Consider the following 15,953-nt stretch of genomic DNA (forward strand, 5'->3'; position numbering starts at 1 on the left):
CTGGGGAAGTCTGTACTACAAGGGGCCTGCCCTCCAAAAAAAAATAATTCCAGGTTTTTTGTGGTTCCCCTTACAGATCCATATCTACAAAATGCAAGATGGGAGTTTAAGCAATTATTGAAAGATTTTAATTATGAGCTTTTGCTTATCTGATTAGTAGGGCAGACAACTTCACAAGACTCTTTGTTGTCTCCTATTTACAAACCTGGTCTTTAGGAACAGTAGTGCCATAAAATCAGCAGCTAATTAGTGTGCTCTATATTAGGGCAGGGAACACTGAAAAACCTTAAAATGCAAGTTTAGTGTTGGTTACCCACCATTCCTCAAGATAACCATTTCTTACCTTACTTTTCTGAGATAATTATATGGGTTTCCCCATAAATCAAAATGAAGGTAAAGTTTTACTATTGCTCCTACTACCCTTTTGTTTTCCCCTCTAGAGTGAGATTAAAAAGGTATCCCTTCTCAATTCTGAATCTAAAATTCTAGCTAAGCTTTCAAACTCACATACACTGATCTTGGATCATACTGTCCTTACTGAATAGCTTAAATTTCTCTTTCCTTCTTCCTCCTCCTCTTCTTCTCTCTTCTGTCTGCCTGTCCCTTATAATTATCCTTGTATGCATTTCCTGCCTTTCTCTACTAGACTTCTTAGAGGTAGTGTATAGACAGTCACCACGTCTATCAGGGGACTACTTGTTTCCTCTCCAATTTCCTGTACTATTATCTCTACCCTCAATAGCCTACTGAAACTAAACTTGGGAGTGTCCCTGGGGTACACCCACTTGGAGAAATCAATGACTACTTTCCAGTCTAATGTTGTGTTGTTGCCACATTGTAAACAGATGATCAGCCCCTCTTCAAATGCCACCCTTCTCTGGCACGCTACAATTATGACTCTTCCCTGCAATCTCACTTTTTCTGTCCCCCTCATTGACCTCTCTTCCCTCAGAATCCCCTCCCTTGCTAACACCATTTCTCAAAACTCTCTGCACCTTTGCATAGGTCTTCTTGGGATATCTCGTACTTTCTTAGGATATTCTGTGGTTACTAATTTTTTGCATTCAATAAATGTTTGCGAGCCCTCACTCTGTGTCATTGTTGTACTGGATGCCCTACTAGATAAATGGGAAATAATGTTATTTGTTTTCTGCATTACTCCAAAGAGATAAAAAGTGTGGCATTTCAGTTTGTTTTGTTTGGTACTTTTGTGAGCAATGGTTGTTTTTAATCTATCACTGAAATACTAAATGGGAATCAGCATTTAATCATGACAAATAATACAATAGCTTTCTTTGCCAGATGATAGTTTACAGTATTTTGAGGTGAAAGATTATATCTTACTCATCTTTGTATCTGCTGGGCCTCTCCCAGAGCATATAGTGGAACCCCACAAATATTTATTAAAACAGTAAAATTATTTTATTCTGATTAAAAATACATAAACCTAATATGGGTTACACTGGTTGACTCATGCTGATTAAAAACTCTAGTTGGTAGTTAAATTAGTAAAAATAGAAAAATTAATTAATTGCTACTTAATAAAGAAAATTGAAGTTGGCAAATAATTTTAAATATGGAATTCATAGAGAAATAACAAAAGAAGTCTGGTAGTGAAAGTTTAGCACCTAGATATCTATACTGATGACTCCAAAATGTGTATCCCTAACATTTCCCTTCAATGTTTGCAAATCTCCTCCCCCTTGCACTAAAATTTACCAAGCACATGTTATAATTTACCTTTTTCTCCCCTAGCTTGAAATTTCACATACACTAATGACATGATCATTCTCACAGCTAGCCAGGTTAGCATTTTAAATATTTATTTAGCTTATAAGATATTGAAAATAAAGATAATATTGTGTATTTTATATACATAGGATATACAAGGCATGTCATAACAATAATTATCTTTTGCCTGTATTGATTCAATTGATTGTTAATCAACTACAGTCCATAAAGTAATTGTTAAATTAATAAATTAGTTGACCAGGTTCAGTGGCTCAGCCTATAATCCCAGCACTTTGGGAGGCTGAGGTGAGTGGATTGCCTGAGCCCATAGGTTCAAGAATAACCTGGGCACTTGGCGAGACCTTGTCTCTACAATAGATTAAAAAAATTTAGCCAAGTGTGGTAGCACACACCTGTAGTTCCAGCAACTTGGAAGACTGAGGCTGAAGGATTGCTGGAGCCCAGCAGGTAGACGCTGGAGTGGTTGTGAGTGTGCCAGCCTGGGCAATAAAGTGAGACTCCAACTGAAATAAATAAATAAATTAGTTAAATTGTTAAATTAGTAATTGTTAAATGTTAGTGCATCTTTTCTAATTTAAAAAATTAGGAGTCTATAAGAAAATTTTGGCTGAAGAAAGATATTTAAGTGAAATAGATACTGAAGTTTATTTTAGTGTTTTCTTTGCCTTTGCAAAAATAAAAATTCTGCCTGTTAGCTCCAGTTTTTCTCCACTAAGCAAGTAGATAAATTGTCAGATTTAAAATGGTAATTTCATGTTTAGTAGGTGAATAAATGTAAGAACCTGCAGTCGAGCCCACAGGGAAAATGAAACTAAGACAAAAAATTAGATAAAGATACTTGACAGCAGAAAACATTTGATATTGTTTCTATTTCCTATCCTTTCAGAGCTAAGTCTGAATTTTAATTAATATTTTTCCAATATCTTGACTCAAGCATTTTATGCTAAAAGAATTATTGAAAGATTGACTAGCAGACTTTTGATGTAGCAATAAATATTTATGATCTGCTGGCTATCTTTTTATATTATTCATTGACTTTGTTCTTAGATCTCTTGCTTCCTTAGACCAGTAATTAGGGAGATGAAATATGAGTTTATGCCTTCTGTCAGTTTTGTGAGTAGAATTCAACATGGAAATGGAAAATAATCACATGCCCTCAATAATCATTGATTACTATTTATGTAGAAAAGTTAGCATATCTGTGTAACTAAAACTGAAAATACAGTATACCAAAAAAAAAGATATCATAGATCTATTGCATGTGTTCTAAACCTAAGAAAACTGATTTCTCTTCTTAACAGTTAGTTAATGGACTAATTGCCCCTTCCATATTTGAATCCATTCTTTTCATTAAGATAATCCAACCTGCCATCAGTTAATTGGTATATGCAGACCCATTACTAATAATTCTTCTGCCTTTTAGAATTTATGAATGACAGATAATTTTCAGAGCTTAAGCATCTCATACAGTGCCTTAAAATAAATTTCATTGTTTTCTTTGTTGTGCTTATCAGATGTTTGTGACCTCAGAGTTACATCCCCAGTGGTCCTTTTTTGGTAGGCTTGGCATTTCATTTTTGTTTTGTGCTGATTTGCTTGCTTTAGCACTTGGGCATGCTGACAAGCTCATTCAGATATAGGTAATTCTGCCACTGGGTGATTTCCTCCTGCTTGTGAATAAAAACAAGACATATGAAATTATAAAATATCATGTATCTTTACATTATGCAATACTATTCCTTTGAGGCAGTCAAACATGAAATTAGGCAAACTCCAAGTGATTACTCTAGTCTAAGACTTAAGAAATGCCAAATAAATAGATGGCATTTTGTAAGCTCATATAAACCAAACATCCACATAGTTGGGAGATGAGCTTGAAAGTAAATCCAATCACACTAGAGATATGGAAGCCCAATCACTTTGTTATTGTGAATCTTGGTTCCTCTAATCTACAATTACTTCTTCCATAAAATGGGGAGAGTTTATTGTTTATCATGCTATTTCAAGGATTAAAATAAGTCTCTGAAGTGCCTGACTGATTCCTCGGCATATAGTGATCATTGTTAGTACATAGTAGTAAGTATTGTTATTATTGGTCAATTTAATCATTTCTCTCTGATCTCCAACAATGTATTTATTTACCTAGAAAGCATTTAATGGACTATTTTGCATTATTTAGACAAAAAAAAAATCAAAATGCCATCTAGAATTTCACTTTTCAATTGATTACTCTGCCACCATATGGTTATGATTCTTGAATTTTACAATTAATTGCAGGACCTCGATATAAAACAAAGTGCTAGTGCCATAATTATAAAAGTAATATGAGATTTAGGTTTTAAAAGCAAGAAATGTTCATTGTTTCTAACTCTATTGTTAACCATATTTTGCTGGAATGCAAAATGTATTAAAACACATAAATGAGCAAATTAACATAAAAACCTGTGGCTCTATTTACTTATATATTTACATAGATATGTGTTCAAAGGTGACAGCCAGAGAGAGGGGGCAACTTAAAGTCTATAATGATTCTCTGGTAAATATTCCAATCAACCTCAGTAGCACATAATTAATTATAACACTGAAAACAGCAGGGGATTGGATTGTTTTTCTCTGTGCCATGTGTCTGTTGTGTCTGAGAATAAAATAATCTTCCATTGTCTGCAGTGAAATTGCTTCATATTTTCCTGAAACTAGTGACATTACTCATCCACATAAGAATCCGTGTACAGTGTCTAAAGGAGAGAGGGTAGTGGTGAGGTATACGTCCTGTGGAGGAAGTCCTAGGTGTCTGACATTTTAAGGTACCATATTGCTTTCCCTTTCTTTCCACACAAATCAGAAAGATAATAACTATCTTTCTCTGATTCCAAAATTTCAGGGCAGCCAAGACAAAATTGTTTTTTTCCCTTTTGCCATGTGTTTGAGGGAGTTTTAATTGGTAATCCTGGGTGTATATGGCCCAATAAGTAGCCTGACTCCTTGATACTTGTATAAAATATTGCTCTTTCAGCAACTGAGATTGGAAATAAAAGGATCCAAGTCTGAACAATCAATGACTGTCAGTAAAGATTCACATCTGCCAAGTCTGTTTCCATCTTAACCAGTTAGTAGGACTCTCTCGTCAAACCCTGGACCCATGTATATGCAATATACAGTCACATTTTTAGCAATGGCACATTTGTTCTTTCTGCCAGCTATTTTATGAAGCTCAGCAACTTAATGCTGTACCACTTCTGAAATCCATATGGGAGAAATATTCTGGCAGCCCTCATTTCAGCAAGGCAGCAGGGGCCCTGTAATTTCTCATAAATGAAGGGAGTGAAGGAGTAGATCAGCATAATCGAATATGTTACACTACCAGTCAAGGCTTGCTGATTGGCTTGCAATGGAAGCACTAGTCAGAACACTTTGCAGAACTGCCACATAGGGTGATAGAGAATTAGGGGTAAATGCTTCTCTGATGGAGTAGCTCCATTGATAGACCAGTCTCCATCCCCAGTCTGGGTACTCAGCATCAACACCCAGCTCACAATAGAGTAACATTTTTCAAAAGCAATTCAAGGAAACAACTTTTCAGAATGTTACCTGAGATCTTGAAATAGGGGTCCCCCTCTTCTTCTACATTGATTTCTCAGTATCAAATACTAAATTTGACTTTCCTGTGACCAGAAATACTGCTCTACCTCTCTTAAAAGAGTGTGTAGGCACATAGGTCGGACAGCAAATACACACACATACACACAATTACAAAAACTTTCAACCATGTGGGAGGAGGCAGCAGTTTGAAATGAAATGGGTACTTCAATCGGTTTTATCTCTCTCACTTTCTCCCTCCTTGTTATTCATTTTTCTTGTTCAGTCAGAACTGCAAGCAATTGACAGTTGGGGGTAAACTGTTAGAAAGCGCATCCAGAGACAGTTCCCAGTTCCACCCCAACCAGCTGTCCCCCATCATTTCAGGGGAGGTTATATAGCTGCTTGCTGCACTGGGTTGGAACAAGGACAGAAGATAGTGGTAGGTCATGCCACACAGGCCTCTAGAAGCCATTTATGTACAAAAGAATCATGCTTCAGGAATACAGTTAACTGCTGTTTGAAAATACACATGCACGTTGCTTAATATTCATGTATGATGACTCTTTCTTACAAGATACTTCTGTAACTTGAATTTTTTAGGATGGTTGATGTGTGGTTGAGCCCACAAATGTGTCCATAACACACAGGAGAGCACAGGGAAATGCTACAGCACATTTTTCTCCTGCTCTCATAAACATTCAGGGTTTTAAGGCCTTTAAAAAAAATCTTTTGTTCTTTTTAATTTTTTTCTGGTAAACCATTTTCATTTTATATTACCCCCTGATAAAGTATTTGTCACTTTTGTTTAAAATTCATTACATTTATTTTGAAAAATGACAGATTCACTGACCACTTTATACTATTTAATTCCCAAGTAAGTAAGCTATTTAGAAAGCCTCTGCTTTTTGGAGCTTTGCAAGAAATAGTCTTTTGTGCTTTCTTTTTGTGGCTTTACTTACAGTTTTAAGTCTGAAGTGTTGTTTTATCTTTGCCAGATCAGCAAATAATCACTGCCTTTAGAGTCTTAGAATATATTTTCTGTCTTCTTTTCCACAAAGTAAAATGCAAGTATTTAAATATGTCTTAACACTCAATGCCAAACACAAAGGAAATGTAAATAGATCGTCATACTAATTTACATCTGGTAGGGAGTAATTGTTGGATATGTGCTGATTAAGCATAATTTTTTTTTAACCAAGCTTTTAATTAGGCATCTGCACTGGGTCACACAGACAAAATTATAAAATGTGATTAAGACTTCCTTTATTCTTTTGAGAACTAAGTGGCTACTCCATCTCTTGGTATCCTTCTTCCTATAGATGAGTGTTACAGTCACTGGCTGCTTTTGTAGAAAAGCAAAGAATCCCAAGGTAAGCCCCCAGAAGCTTGTCACTTACCTGTTTAACTGTACCACTGAAATTTCCCAAGCCGCCTTTGAGTTCAAGTAGGGGGGCTTTTCACATTCTCACCAGACACAGGAATTCTTAGTGCTGTACCTTAGAAATTATCTTTTTTGATTTTTGCATTTTACATGAAAAGAAATTAGACCAAGAAAAGTTAAATAGCTTGCCCAAGATCATACGGCTATTGAAATAATTTATACCAGACCTTATTTTTCATGATGGTTACAAGTTGTGTGGGCGACAGTGCCTGTCACCTCCCACCTCGGCATTCTCCTATCCCCCTTACAAGCAGCATGTTTTGGAGGACTGCAGAAAATGGACCTAGCAACTGCAGTTGGTTCCCAGATTCCCCTGTTTGCAATTAACTGCTTCACTGCCTTCCTCCATTAACTTAGCTAATCAAAATAATATTACAGTTCATCTCTCAATTTTCACATTCCAGAATGAAAGATATTTTATCCAGCATTCTGACTGATAATGATTTGAGAGACACAAAAGAGTACTCAAGTCAAAATATGTCCTGGACTGTTTGGGTTCTTAGCATTTGTACTGAAATCTTATATTCAATTTCTGAATCTGACCTAATTATCAGTTTGACTTCAGAGAAGTTACTAAACCTCCCTTAGGTTCAGGTTCTGCATGTATAAAGAACAGATGACAATGGCTACCTCACATAAGGTTTTGTAAGTATTAGGTAAAATGGAGTTTGTAAATGCCAGATAAATATTAAGTGTATTAAAATGGTAGTCACTGTGGTTAGATAGTTTTAGGGCTATCTGAGACATTCTAGGAGATGTTAATGCGGTTAAATGGATTGAAGAGTGAGGAGTTTTTGACAACTTTTTTTAAACATGCAAAAGAAGTAATTAACACTAAACAAAAAGAGATGCTTAAAAAGATTGTCCAAAAGATGACGCTGGCCTCAGAAGGTGACTAGGAATTTGTTGGTGGGGCAAAGCAGGGTGAGAATCAAGAGGAAGCGCATAGAGGCCAGAAAGAAATAGTATGATGGGACATGACCCAAAGCAGGGGCCAACTGAAGCACATGCAATAGACTGGGAAAAGGCAGGAGATGGAGAAGCTGTGGACTTAGAGCCTCATATGCCATGTTAGAGAGTTTGTACTCAACTCTGACACTATGAGGAGGCACTGAAGGATGTTAAGTAGAAAGGATGACAGAGCATATGGTGTGGAAGATGAGTTGACAGGGAAGCAGGTGGAAGGCAGTATCTAGTACTTTGCAGCTGCTGGCACTAATACCCTCAACGTGCAGAATATTCACACCCTATGGCTCCTGAGCCAACCCTGACCAGAAAAGGAGATTTACTAGTAATGTTCCATGTATTCCTAGAGGTCAATAGAGGCTAATACTAGAGAACCCCATGATCCCACAAACTCACTTGGTCATGCCATATACTGGGTTTTCCTTTGCTCTTTTTCTGCATTTCTCTCTATGATATCAGGAAGCCTGACTAATATATACTAGATGGTAAGAATCTGACCTCAGGTAGTGGTAGTAGAAAAAGAAAATAAGGGACAATGTGAAAAACTCTCTAAGAGGTAGATTCTAAGGGCCTTTGTCACACAATTTTAGAGTAAAGACAATATCTTAGAGATCATCTGATCCAGTTCTCTCTTTTTATAACATGTTGCCTGGCTCACAGTAGTAATTGAATATATGTAAATCTTTGCTGAGTAAATTAATAAATAAATGAAGAATAAGACCCAGTAATATGTTGACACCACTAATTATTGGCAAAACTGGCCTCAGAACATAAATCTCCTGACTTCTAAATCAGGCTGTCTCCATTATGTCACATTTTGGTCTCATAATGCATAGAAAGTTATTAAGACATTGTCTGAACCTTATTTTAGTGCTACAGCTTGATTCACCTCGTTTTCATTCATTTCAGTATCATTTGTAATGTAACACCTAAGAATTAATAGATTAAGATTATTCTGAAGGAGTTTTATTGACTCTTGCACCTTTCATATCTAAGTGTTTTTTGTTTTGTTTTGCATTTCTACATAATTTGATGGATATATGCCATAATGCCATCTGCAAGACAGATGTGTAAAGTCAATATAGGATCCAGAAACTCCAAGTTGGAATTCTCCTCTAATTGGTAGCTGTTCTTATCATTTTCACTCTAAGGAGACCACTTGGGAATTTTAGAAACTGCTTCAAGTTATTCAAAAGGAGACCCAACTTCAATTCTATTGGTCTGACATACTACAGTGGTTCACTTTAGAGAACAAATTTTATCAAGATCAGTTACTTTCAGTTTAATTGAGATGGTGAGTAGCATACCCCTTTCCCATAGTACATGTCAAAATTTATTATGTGTTTGTGGCAATTGTGGAGGAGATTTTAAATGAATGTGCAATGTTATAATAAAACTACATATTATAAAATTATATATTATTTAAAAACAAACTAAAATAAGCTTCAGAAAATAAGGGAAAGGAAACAAAAAATTGTAATTTTTAAATGTAGAGTACATGTAATTGGTAGTAGGGGAAGTCAGTAAGATTTTATTTTATCAAAAATCGATATGACTTAGCAAAAACAAGTTAGAAACACTAAACTAGAGGCAGTAAATTTAGCTATGAAATCTTTTCCAATTTTCCTCTGATTAAATCTTTCCAGCTTTATCAGTGAGAGTCTATCATAAATACCTAAGGAATTATTAACATAGTACTCATACTCTGTATATATTGTAGAGAAAACTTGAAACCGGTAGAACTCCCACAGAGGAATGAAGTCTGACATGTATTTGCAAGTCACAAACATGAGATAGGAGCAATTTCAGTGGGAGTCATGAAAGATATCTTTGAAGAGGTAAGAAAGGAAATGAATTCATTGGCATGAAGTTATACATGGAAAGGAAGTGCACTTGAGGGTAGAGGAGTAGCAGAACCCAACTAAAGGCAAGTAGCAAGTTGTAAGTTGTGAATAGTAAAGATACCAGTTCCACAAGAATGGTAACTTATTAGGAAGGGAAGGCAAGATAATTTGGAAAGATTGTTGGTAAAGAGTGTTGAACAGTTTTGAACAATAAGTCTGGAGATTGAGTAGTTTGAACTTAACAGAGTGGACTATACAATGAGAATTGAGTAGGAAGTAAATTATTCCAGTCTGGTTCAAGGTGGTGGCTAAAGAAGGCAGACAGCAAGTGGTAAGTGAGAGATGCTAAAAAGGAAGATTCTGTAGGCCACGGTGACTCAAAGAATGTGGGAGCAGAGGAAAGAGATATGAAAATGACTCCAACTTAAACAATGCTTTATGAAGAGTGCCCTATTTTATCCAAAACGCTGAGATATCCATGAGGTACCCAATGCTGTATTTTGAGTCCCATGACTAAGAAAGAAACAAAATATCTTAGGACATATCTTTTTCATATAGAACAGCAGTTTTAAACCACCTGCTTTGTCAGCCTCACTCTTCTTTACTTGCACTTTGAAATCCTGTAACTGGGAATCAGGATGTTGTGGGACCAGACCTATGGGGACACCTAACTCGTTACTTAACATCCAATCTTACCAATAGGACTGAGGTCAATAGCCCTAAAACCAGCTAACCTAAACATGGCCTAAAGTGAATGACCATTTAGGAAATAATATAGTCATTCAGACAATCTTGTAATGAAAATATATGCTTGGCTTTCAAAAGAAATGTATCATCTTATTTTTATGGGGAACCTTTCTTTGGTAAAATTAAAAGTATTTTCACAAGAATGATTTCATTTTCACAAAAGCTCAGCAAAAGAGAAAATGGAGGGATTTTAACTCCCATTTTATAAAAGAATAAATTGAGAAATGGAGAGATCAAGGGGCTCTTCCAATTCTCCCTCTTAAGTAGGCCAGCGTGTTAGAGCCAGAGCTGATTTTCCTGATGACACACCTTTCTGGGCTCATAAACCCAGCCCATCTCAGGCATGGCACTATCATATGACACATACCAGGTGTCTCATATTTTTAATTCTCAACATGTAAATGACATTTATACAGCACAGTCCCAAAATATCCTACCCAATCAGTTCTATCTGAGCAAGCAAATGTTTGCTTACATCTCCATCTAGAGTTTTTGGTATGACTCATTAAGCATCTATATATCAAAGTGGGCAGTTGAGTACTGTCAAGTCAGATTTATCTTGTAATAACTGACCACTCATCTTTTACATTCAGAAATTGTCTATGTATCTTCATAAAGATATTATTGCAGAGTTCTTTATCACTTGCTTGCTTGATGTCTAGGAAAATTGCTCTGAGTGGAAAATATCCATAATTTTTAAAGGCTGTCTTACTAAGAACCACAAATAGTTCCTACTCCATTTCTAAATAGCAAGATCACATTGAAACTCAAAAATAGATAACATTAAACACTGTAATTCAAATAACTACTCTTTAGACCTGCCAGGGATCCTTGAGAGCTTTGAACATTACCCTTACCCTTAGCTCTTTTTTTTTTTCCCCCTATGAAATTCTAGCAGAGCAGGGGGAAGGATAAAGCATGTTTGGGGATCGGAGACTTTACTAACGGTGATTAAAGTTAGGAAGAACCTTAGAAAAAGTGGCATTTACTACCTTCCTCTCTTGCCTTTAATGCACCCATTCAGAAACCTATTACTTCCACAATTATACTCAAGTCATCCCTGACTGTAACTGTGGTGGGAATATCTTAGTGGGTCTGTCCTGATATTGTATATAATATATACAATATAACTGAGAAGAATATAACTGAGGACAAATAATAATAACTGAAATAGCAATCATCTTTTGCATAACAATTTATAGCTTAGAGACCAGGTGCAATGACTGATGTCTGTAATCCCAGCACCTTGGGAGGCTGAAGTGAGAGAACTCTTTGAGGCCAGGAGTTCAAGATTATAGTGAGCTATTATTGGGCCACTGCACTCCAGCCTATTTCACTCTCCAGAGTGAGATCTATCTCTGCAAGCAAACAAACCACTTACAGCTTAGAAACCCTCTCACCTGTACAATTTTATTTATTTCTCATAGAACAATAAACAGCTATTATTATTGCTTGACATTACTTTGGAAGAATCTGAGTCACAGATGATTTAAGCTAGCTTTTTTGTAAGTCACACAGCTAGTAAGGGGTGGACCTGGAACTCAGACCAAGGTCTTTCGACTTTATATCCCATGTGGTCTCTACAATACCCTCTTTCCAAACCTGCAGAGAATGTTGGAGCAAGAATGAAGGTAGACTTCAAATGTAGTCAATGTGTTAAATAAAAATAAAAAAGAAGACTCACTGAATAGAAAACTTGGAGAAATGAAATATACTCAAGAAAAAACCCAAGTGACCAATAAACACATGGAAAGATGCTTACCTTCACTAGCAACCTGGGAAATGAAAATTAAAACTATGATCATACCCATTTGATTAGCAAAAATTAAGACAGAATATCAAATATTATGACAGATGGGGAACAATGAAAATTCTGATACACTACCAAAGGGAATGTAAATCGTTATGACCTGTCTTGTCAGCCATTTGCCATTACCTAACAAAATTGAAGATGCACATGGCCTATACCCAGCAATTCTATGTCAAGGTCTATAACAAAAAACTCTCCAAATATGCACAAGGGCAATGGAAAAGGGTTCATATAGAGGTTGATATTAAAGCATGATCTTTAATAGCCAAAAATTTGCCAAGGACTCCAGTGTCCGTTAATGAATAGATGTTGGTGAATTGTAATGTAGCTATCTAATAGATACTATATTGCAGTACAAATCAATGAACTACAGGTACAAGCATCAAAATAGATAAATATCACAAATATATTTTTGAGAAAAGTTTTATAGAATATTAAAATGTATGTCATTTTAAAAGGCTTAACATATGCAAAAACACTTTCCAGGGATGATCACTTAGGGATTGAATACAACTTAGAGATATTATTTTTATGGGTATCTAGACATGACAAAACATAAAGTATAAGTAAATAACAAACCTCAAATGCAGGACAATGGTCACCTTTGGAAAGGTCAGTAAAAGAATCAAGTTGGGGGAGGTGCTGGTCTCAACTAATATGAGCAATGTTCTAATTATTAAATTGGAGAGTAGCACACAGATATGTTATTCTTTCAATGTTTTAAATGTGTAAAATAATAACTTTAAAAATAGAAGAGGCTGAAGGAGAAAAATAATCTATATGAATCAGACTCTTCTTTGGAGAACTGAGATGACAAGAACCAATTGAAAATGATGTCCAAAGCATCCGCAGCTGCCACAGTCTAATGAGGCATCATAAAAGCAAGGAGGGGATGCCTGCTTCAATTCATTTCTAAGTGCTGGTACAATGTCCCAGCTATCGCATCCACACCCTCTCTGATAGATGTAATGGAAGATTGAACTTCCTGGATCCCTGAAAGTGTCTGTTTGTCTTTTCTGTCTATGTCTGTAGCCCTTTCAAACAATTCTCTAACATTTGGGCAGAGTGAGTGTCAATCGAGTTAATGCTGTTGAGGGTACTTAGGACTGTTTTTGTCATAGAAGTATTTTTTAAGTGCATTTAATGAAGCAATCATCTTATGGCTTACTCCTACAAAAGACCAAAAAAGCATTTAACTCTGAAAGTTCAACTATGTTTTTCATTTTTGAAGTTTGCCATCTTGATGGGCAAGGATGTCTCAGAATGAAATCCCAAACCATTTGCACTTCCCACTTCAGAATTATCCCAATACATTGATGTCTGTTGAGTTACTTATTTGACAATATATGAAAACATGTCTTTTTATCCTTAATATACTCCTTAGCATAGCCAGGCACATTCTCAGTTTGCAAGTTCAATTTTCAAGTATTATGGTTTGTGAGAATAAAAATACCAATCCACAATAGAACAGTTCTCCAAAAATAAAATTGTTATTCATACATAACTGAACTTTTAAAAACAATTATTTCAAACAGACGTGATTTGCTACATTTTTAAGAAGGAAAAATTGTCACTCTGAATATATTTTATAGTGAATAATTTGCATTCAGGGCATTTCTAATATCATAAAGTTAACTTCTAACCAGCAGAACTCTGCATATCTATGATAATTCACTGGGGAGAAAGGACAAATGCCTTTATTGAAAATGATCAGCATAAATATCAATTTATCAAAGATCAGAGGATGAGCCTATGACAGCTTCCTATTTGAAAGCCATGGTCCCATATCTCCTCCATTCTATCTTAACAACAACAATAATAATGTTAATAATTAATAATGTTCCACACTTACTGAGCACTCATTACCAAAAAAATGTATACACATTTAAGTGATGTTCTATGTATTACTTTTAGTTCACCATAATCAGAAGTGTTGACGCTGATGGTAACCACTTTGAGCACCTCTTGCAATTGAGGAAGTCAAATGTGACTTGTATACATCTTTTGTAACTGGTATATATTGAGTATTACAATTTTAATACAGTTTATTCTTTTCTTTATATGTGTATACATTTTTGGCACCCTTTATATGTGTCCAGCACTGTGCCAAGCAATTTGCCTGCAAGCAGGTAAGCAACTTGCCCAATATTATATATCTGTTAAGTAGTAGAGCCAGGATATTGATCTAGCTCTTGACCTTTGCTTGCATATGCATGGAAGCTTCATAATTACACCTACTATAGATGGGAAAAAGTAAATGGGCAAATATTTTTCTCCTCCATAAAAAAGAAAAGAGGCATTTGACTCATTCAACTTTTACCCCAAAAAACTATGTGTCGGGGCTTCCTTTTTCATCCAAAACTTACTGAGTCCACTGAAGACGGAAAGTAGGATGAAAAAGCATAAAACATGTGGGTTCTTCAAGGTACAAATTCTTCAACCTCTTTCTTCTGAGTCGTTCTTTCTGAATTTGAAGTTGTTTCTGAACTTCAAGAATAACCAAATAGCGTTTTGGTTTTTTTTTTTTTTTCAGCATTTAATCATTGTATTTGTTGGCAGACCTGTTGTAACCTTGATTCACCTACATTGAATTTAAATATTATTCTAATTGATTTTCTCACTGCTTACTAAGAAACAGAGCACCTCTTCCACTAGTCTCATAAATAATGCCATTTCTCTATGTGAATGTTAATTGAACTTACCTCATGTTGTCAATCTCTTTTTTCTTGCAGGTGATGTCATTGTCTATATTAATGAAGTTTGTGTCCTTGGACACACTCATGCAGATGTTGTCAAACTTTTCCAGTCTGTTCCTATTGGTCAGAGTGTCAACTTGGTGTTGTGTCGTGGCTACCCTTTGCCCTTTGATCCTGAAGACCCTGCTAGCAGCTTGGTGCCACCCCTTGCAATAATGGAGAGGCCACCTCCAGTGATGGTCAATGGAAGACATAACTATGAAACATATTTGGAATATATTTCTCGGACCTCACAGTCAGTTCCAGACATAACAGATCGGCCGCCTCATTCTTTGCACTCCATGCCAGCTGATGGTCAGCTAGATGGCACGTATCCACCACCCGTCCATGACGACAATGTGTCTATGGCTTCATCTGGGGCCACCCAAGCTGAACTTATGACCTTAACCATTGTGAAAGGTGCCCAGGGCTTTGGCTTCACTATTGCTGACAGTCCAACAGGACAGCGGGTGAAACAAATACTTGACATTCAGGGATGCCCTGGCCTATGTGAAGGCGACCTCATTGTTGAGATCAACCAGCAGAATGTACAGAACCTGAGCCATACAGAAGTAGTGGATATACTTAAGGACTGTCCCATTGGAAGTGAAACTTCTTTGATTATCCATCGAGGAGGTAAGAAAAAACACTGGCTCACCAATAGATAAAATAGTAGCATGCTTTAATAATATTGTCAAAATGGAGGTTTTCCTGGAGTTTAATGAAATCACACTTTTAAAAATAAAAGTAAAAGACGAAAACATGAGTACAGAAAGCTGTGTTTTTGAGAACATATATTTTCTCTATTTTATATTAAGCACAGAAACAATTCGTTTGGTCTTACAAATATATTAATATAAAGTTGGAGGGTAAAAATTGGCTCCTCAACTATGAATGTTATACTTCAAATGCTCATTAGTATATCCGTTGTAGGAAACTCAAACTGGTTTCTCATTAATTTAATTAAGAAACATGATTTTCCAGTGGAAACAATGCTTTGAATTGTACTTAGATTTCCAGGCTAGCAGGTAGAAATTGGTTCAAACCCTACCAAGCCCAAACATAGCCTTGATAATCCT

The 15,953-nt window shown here is 35.9% G+C and overlaps 1 protein-coding gene across 1 annotated transcript in view; it reads left to right on the forward strand.

The window, feature by feature from the left end:
* The window catches only part of LOC103266825 (membrane-associated guanylate kinase, WW and PDZ domain-containing protein 2-like), a 95,695-nt gene extending 80,033 nt beyond the window's left edge, over positions 1 to 15,662 (forward strand). The window contains exon 5 of the mRNA XM_021715746.1: positions 14,872 to 15,662. Within this exon, the coding sequence (XP_021571421.1) occupies positions 14,872 to 15,542 (671 nt within the window). The 3' untranslated portion in view covers positions 15,543 to 15,662. The remainder of the gene's footprint in view (positions 1 to 14,871) is intronic.
* The last annotated feature ends 291 nt before the right edge of the window (positions 15,663 to 15,953 follow it).

The sequence above is a fragment of the Carlito syrichta genome, unplaced genomic scaffold (genome assembly GCF_000164805.1).
Source record: "Carlito syrichta isolate Samal-C Ts95f unplaced genomic scaffold, Tarsius_syrichta-2.0.1 Scaffold307340, whole genome shotgun sequence".
Lineage (NCBI taxonomy): Eukaryota > Metazoa > Chordata > Mammalia > Primates > Tarsiidae > Carlito > Carlito syrichta.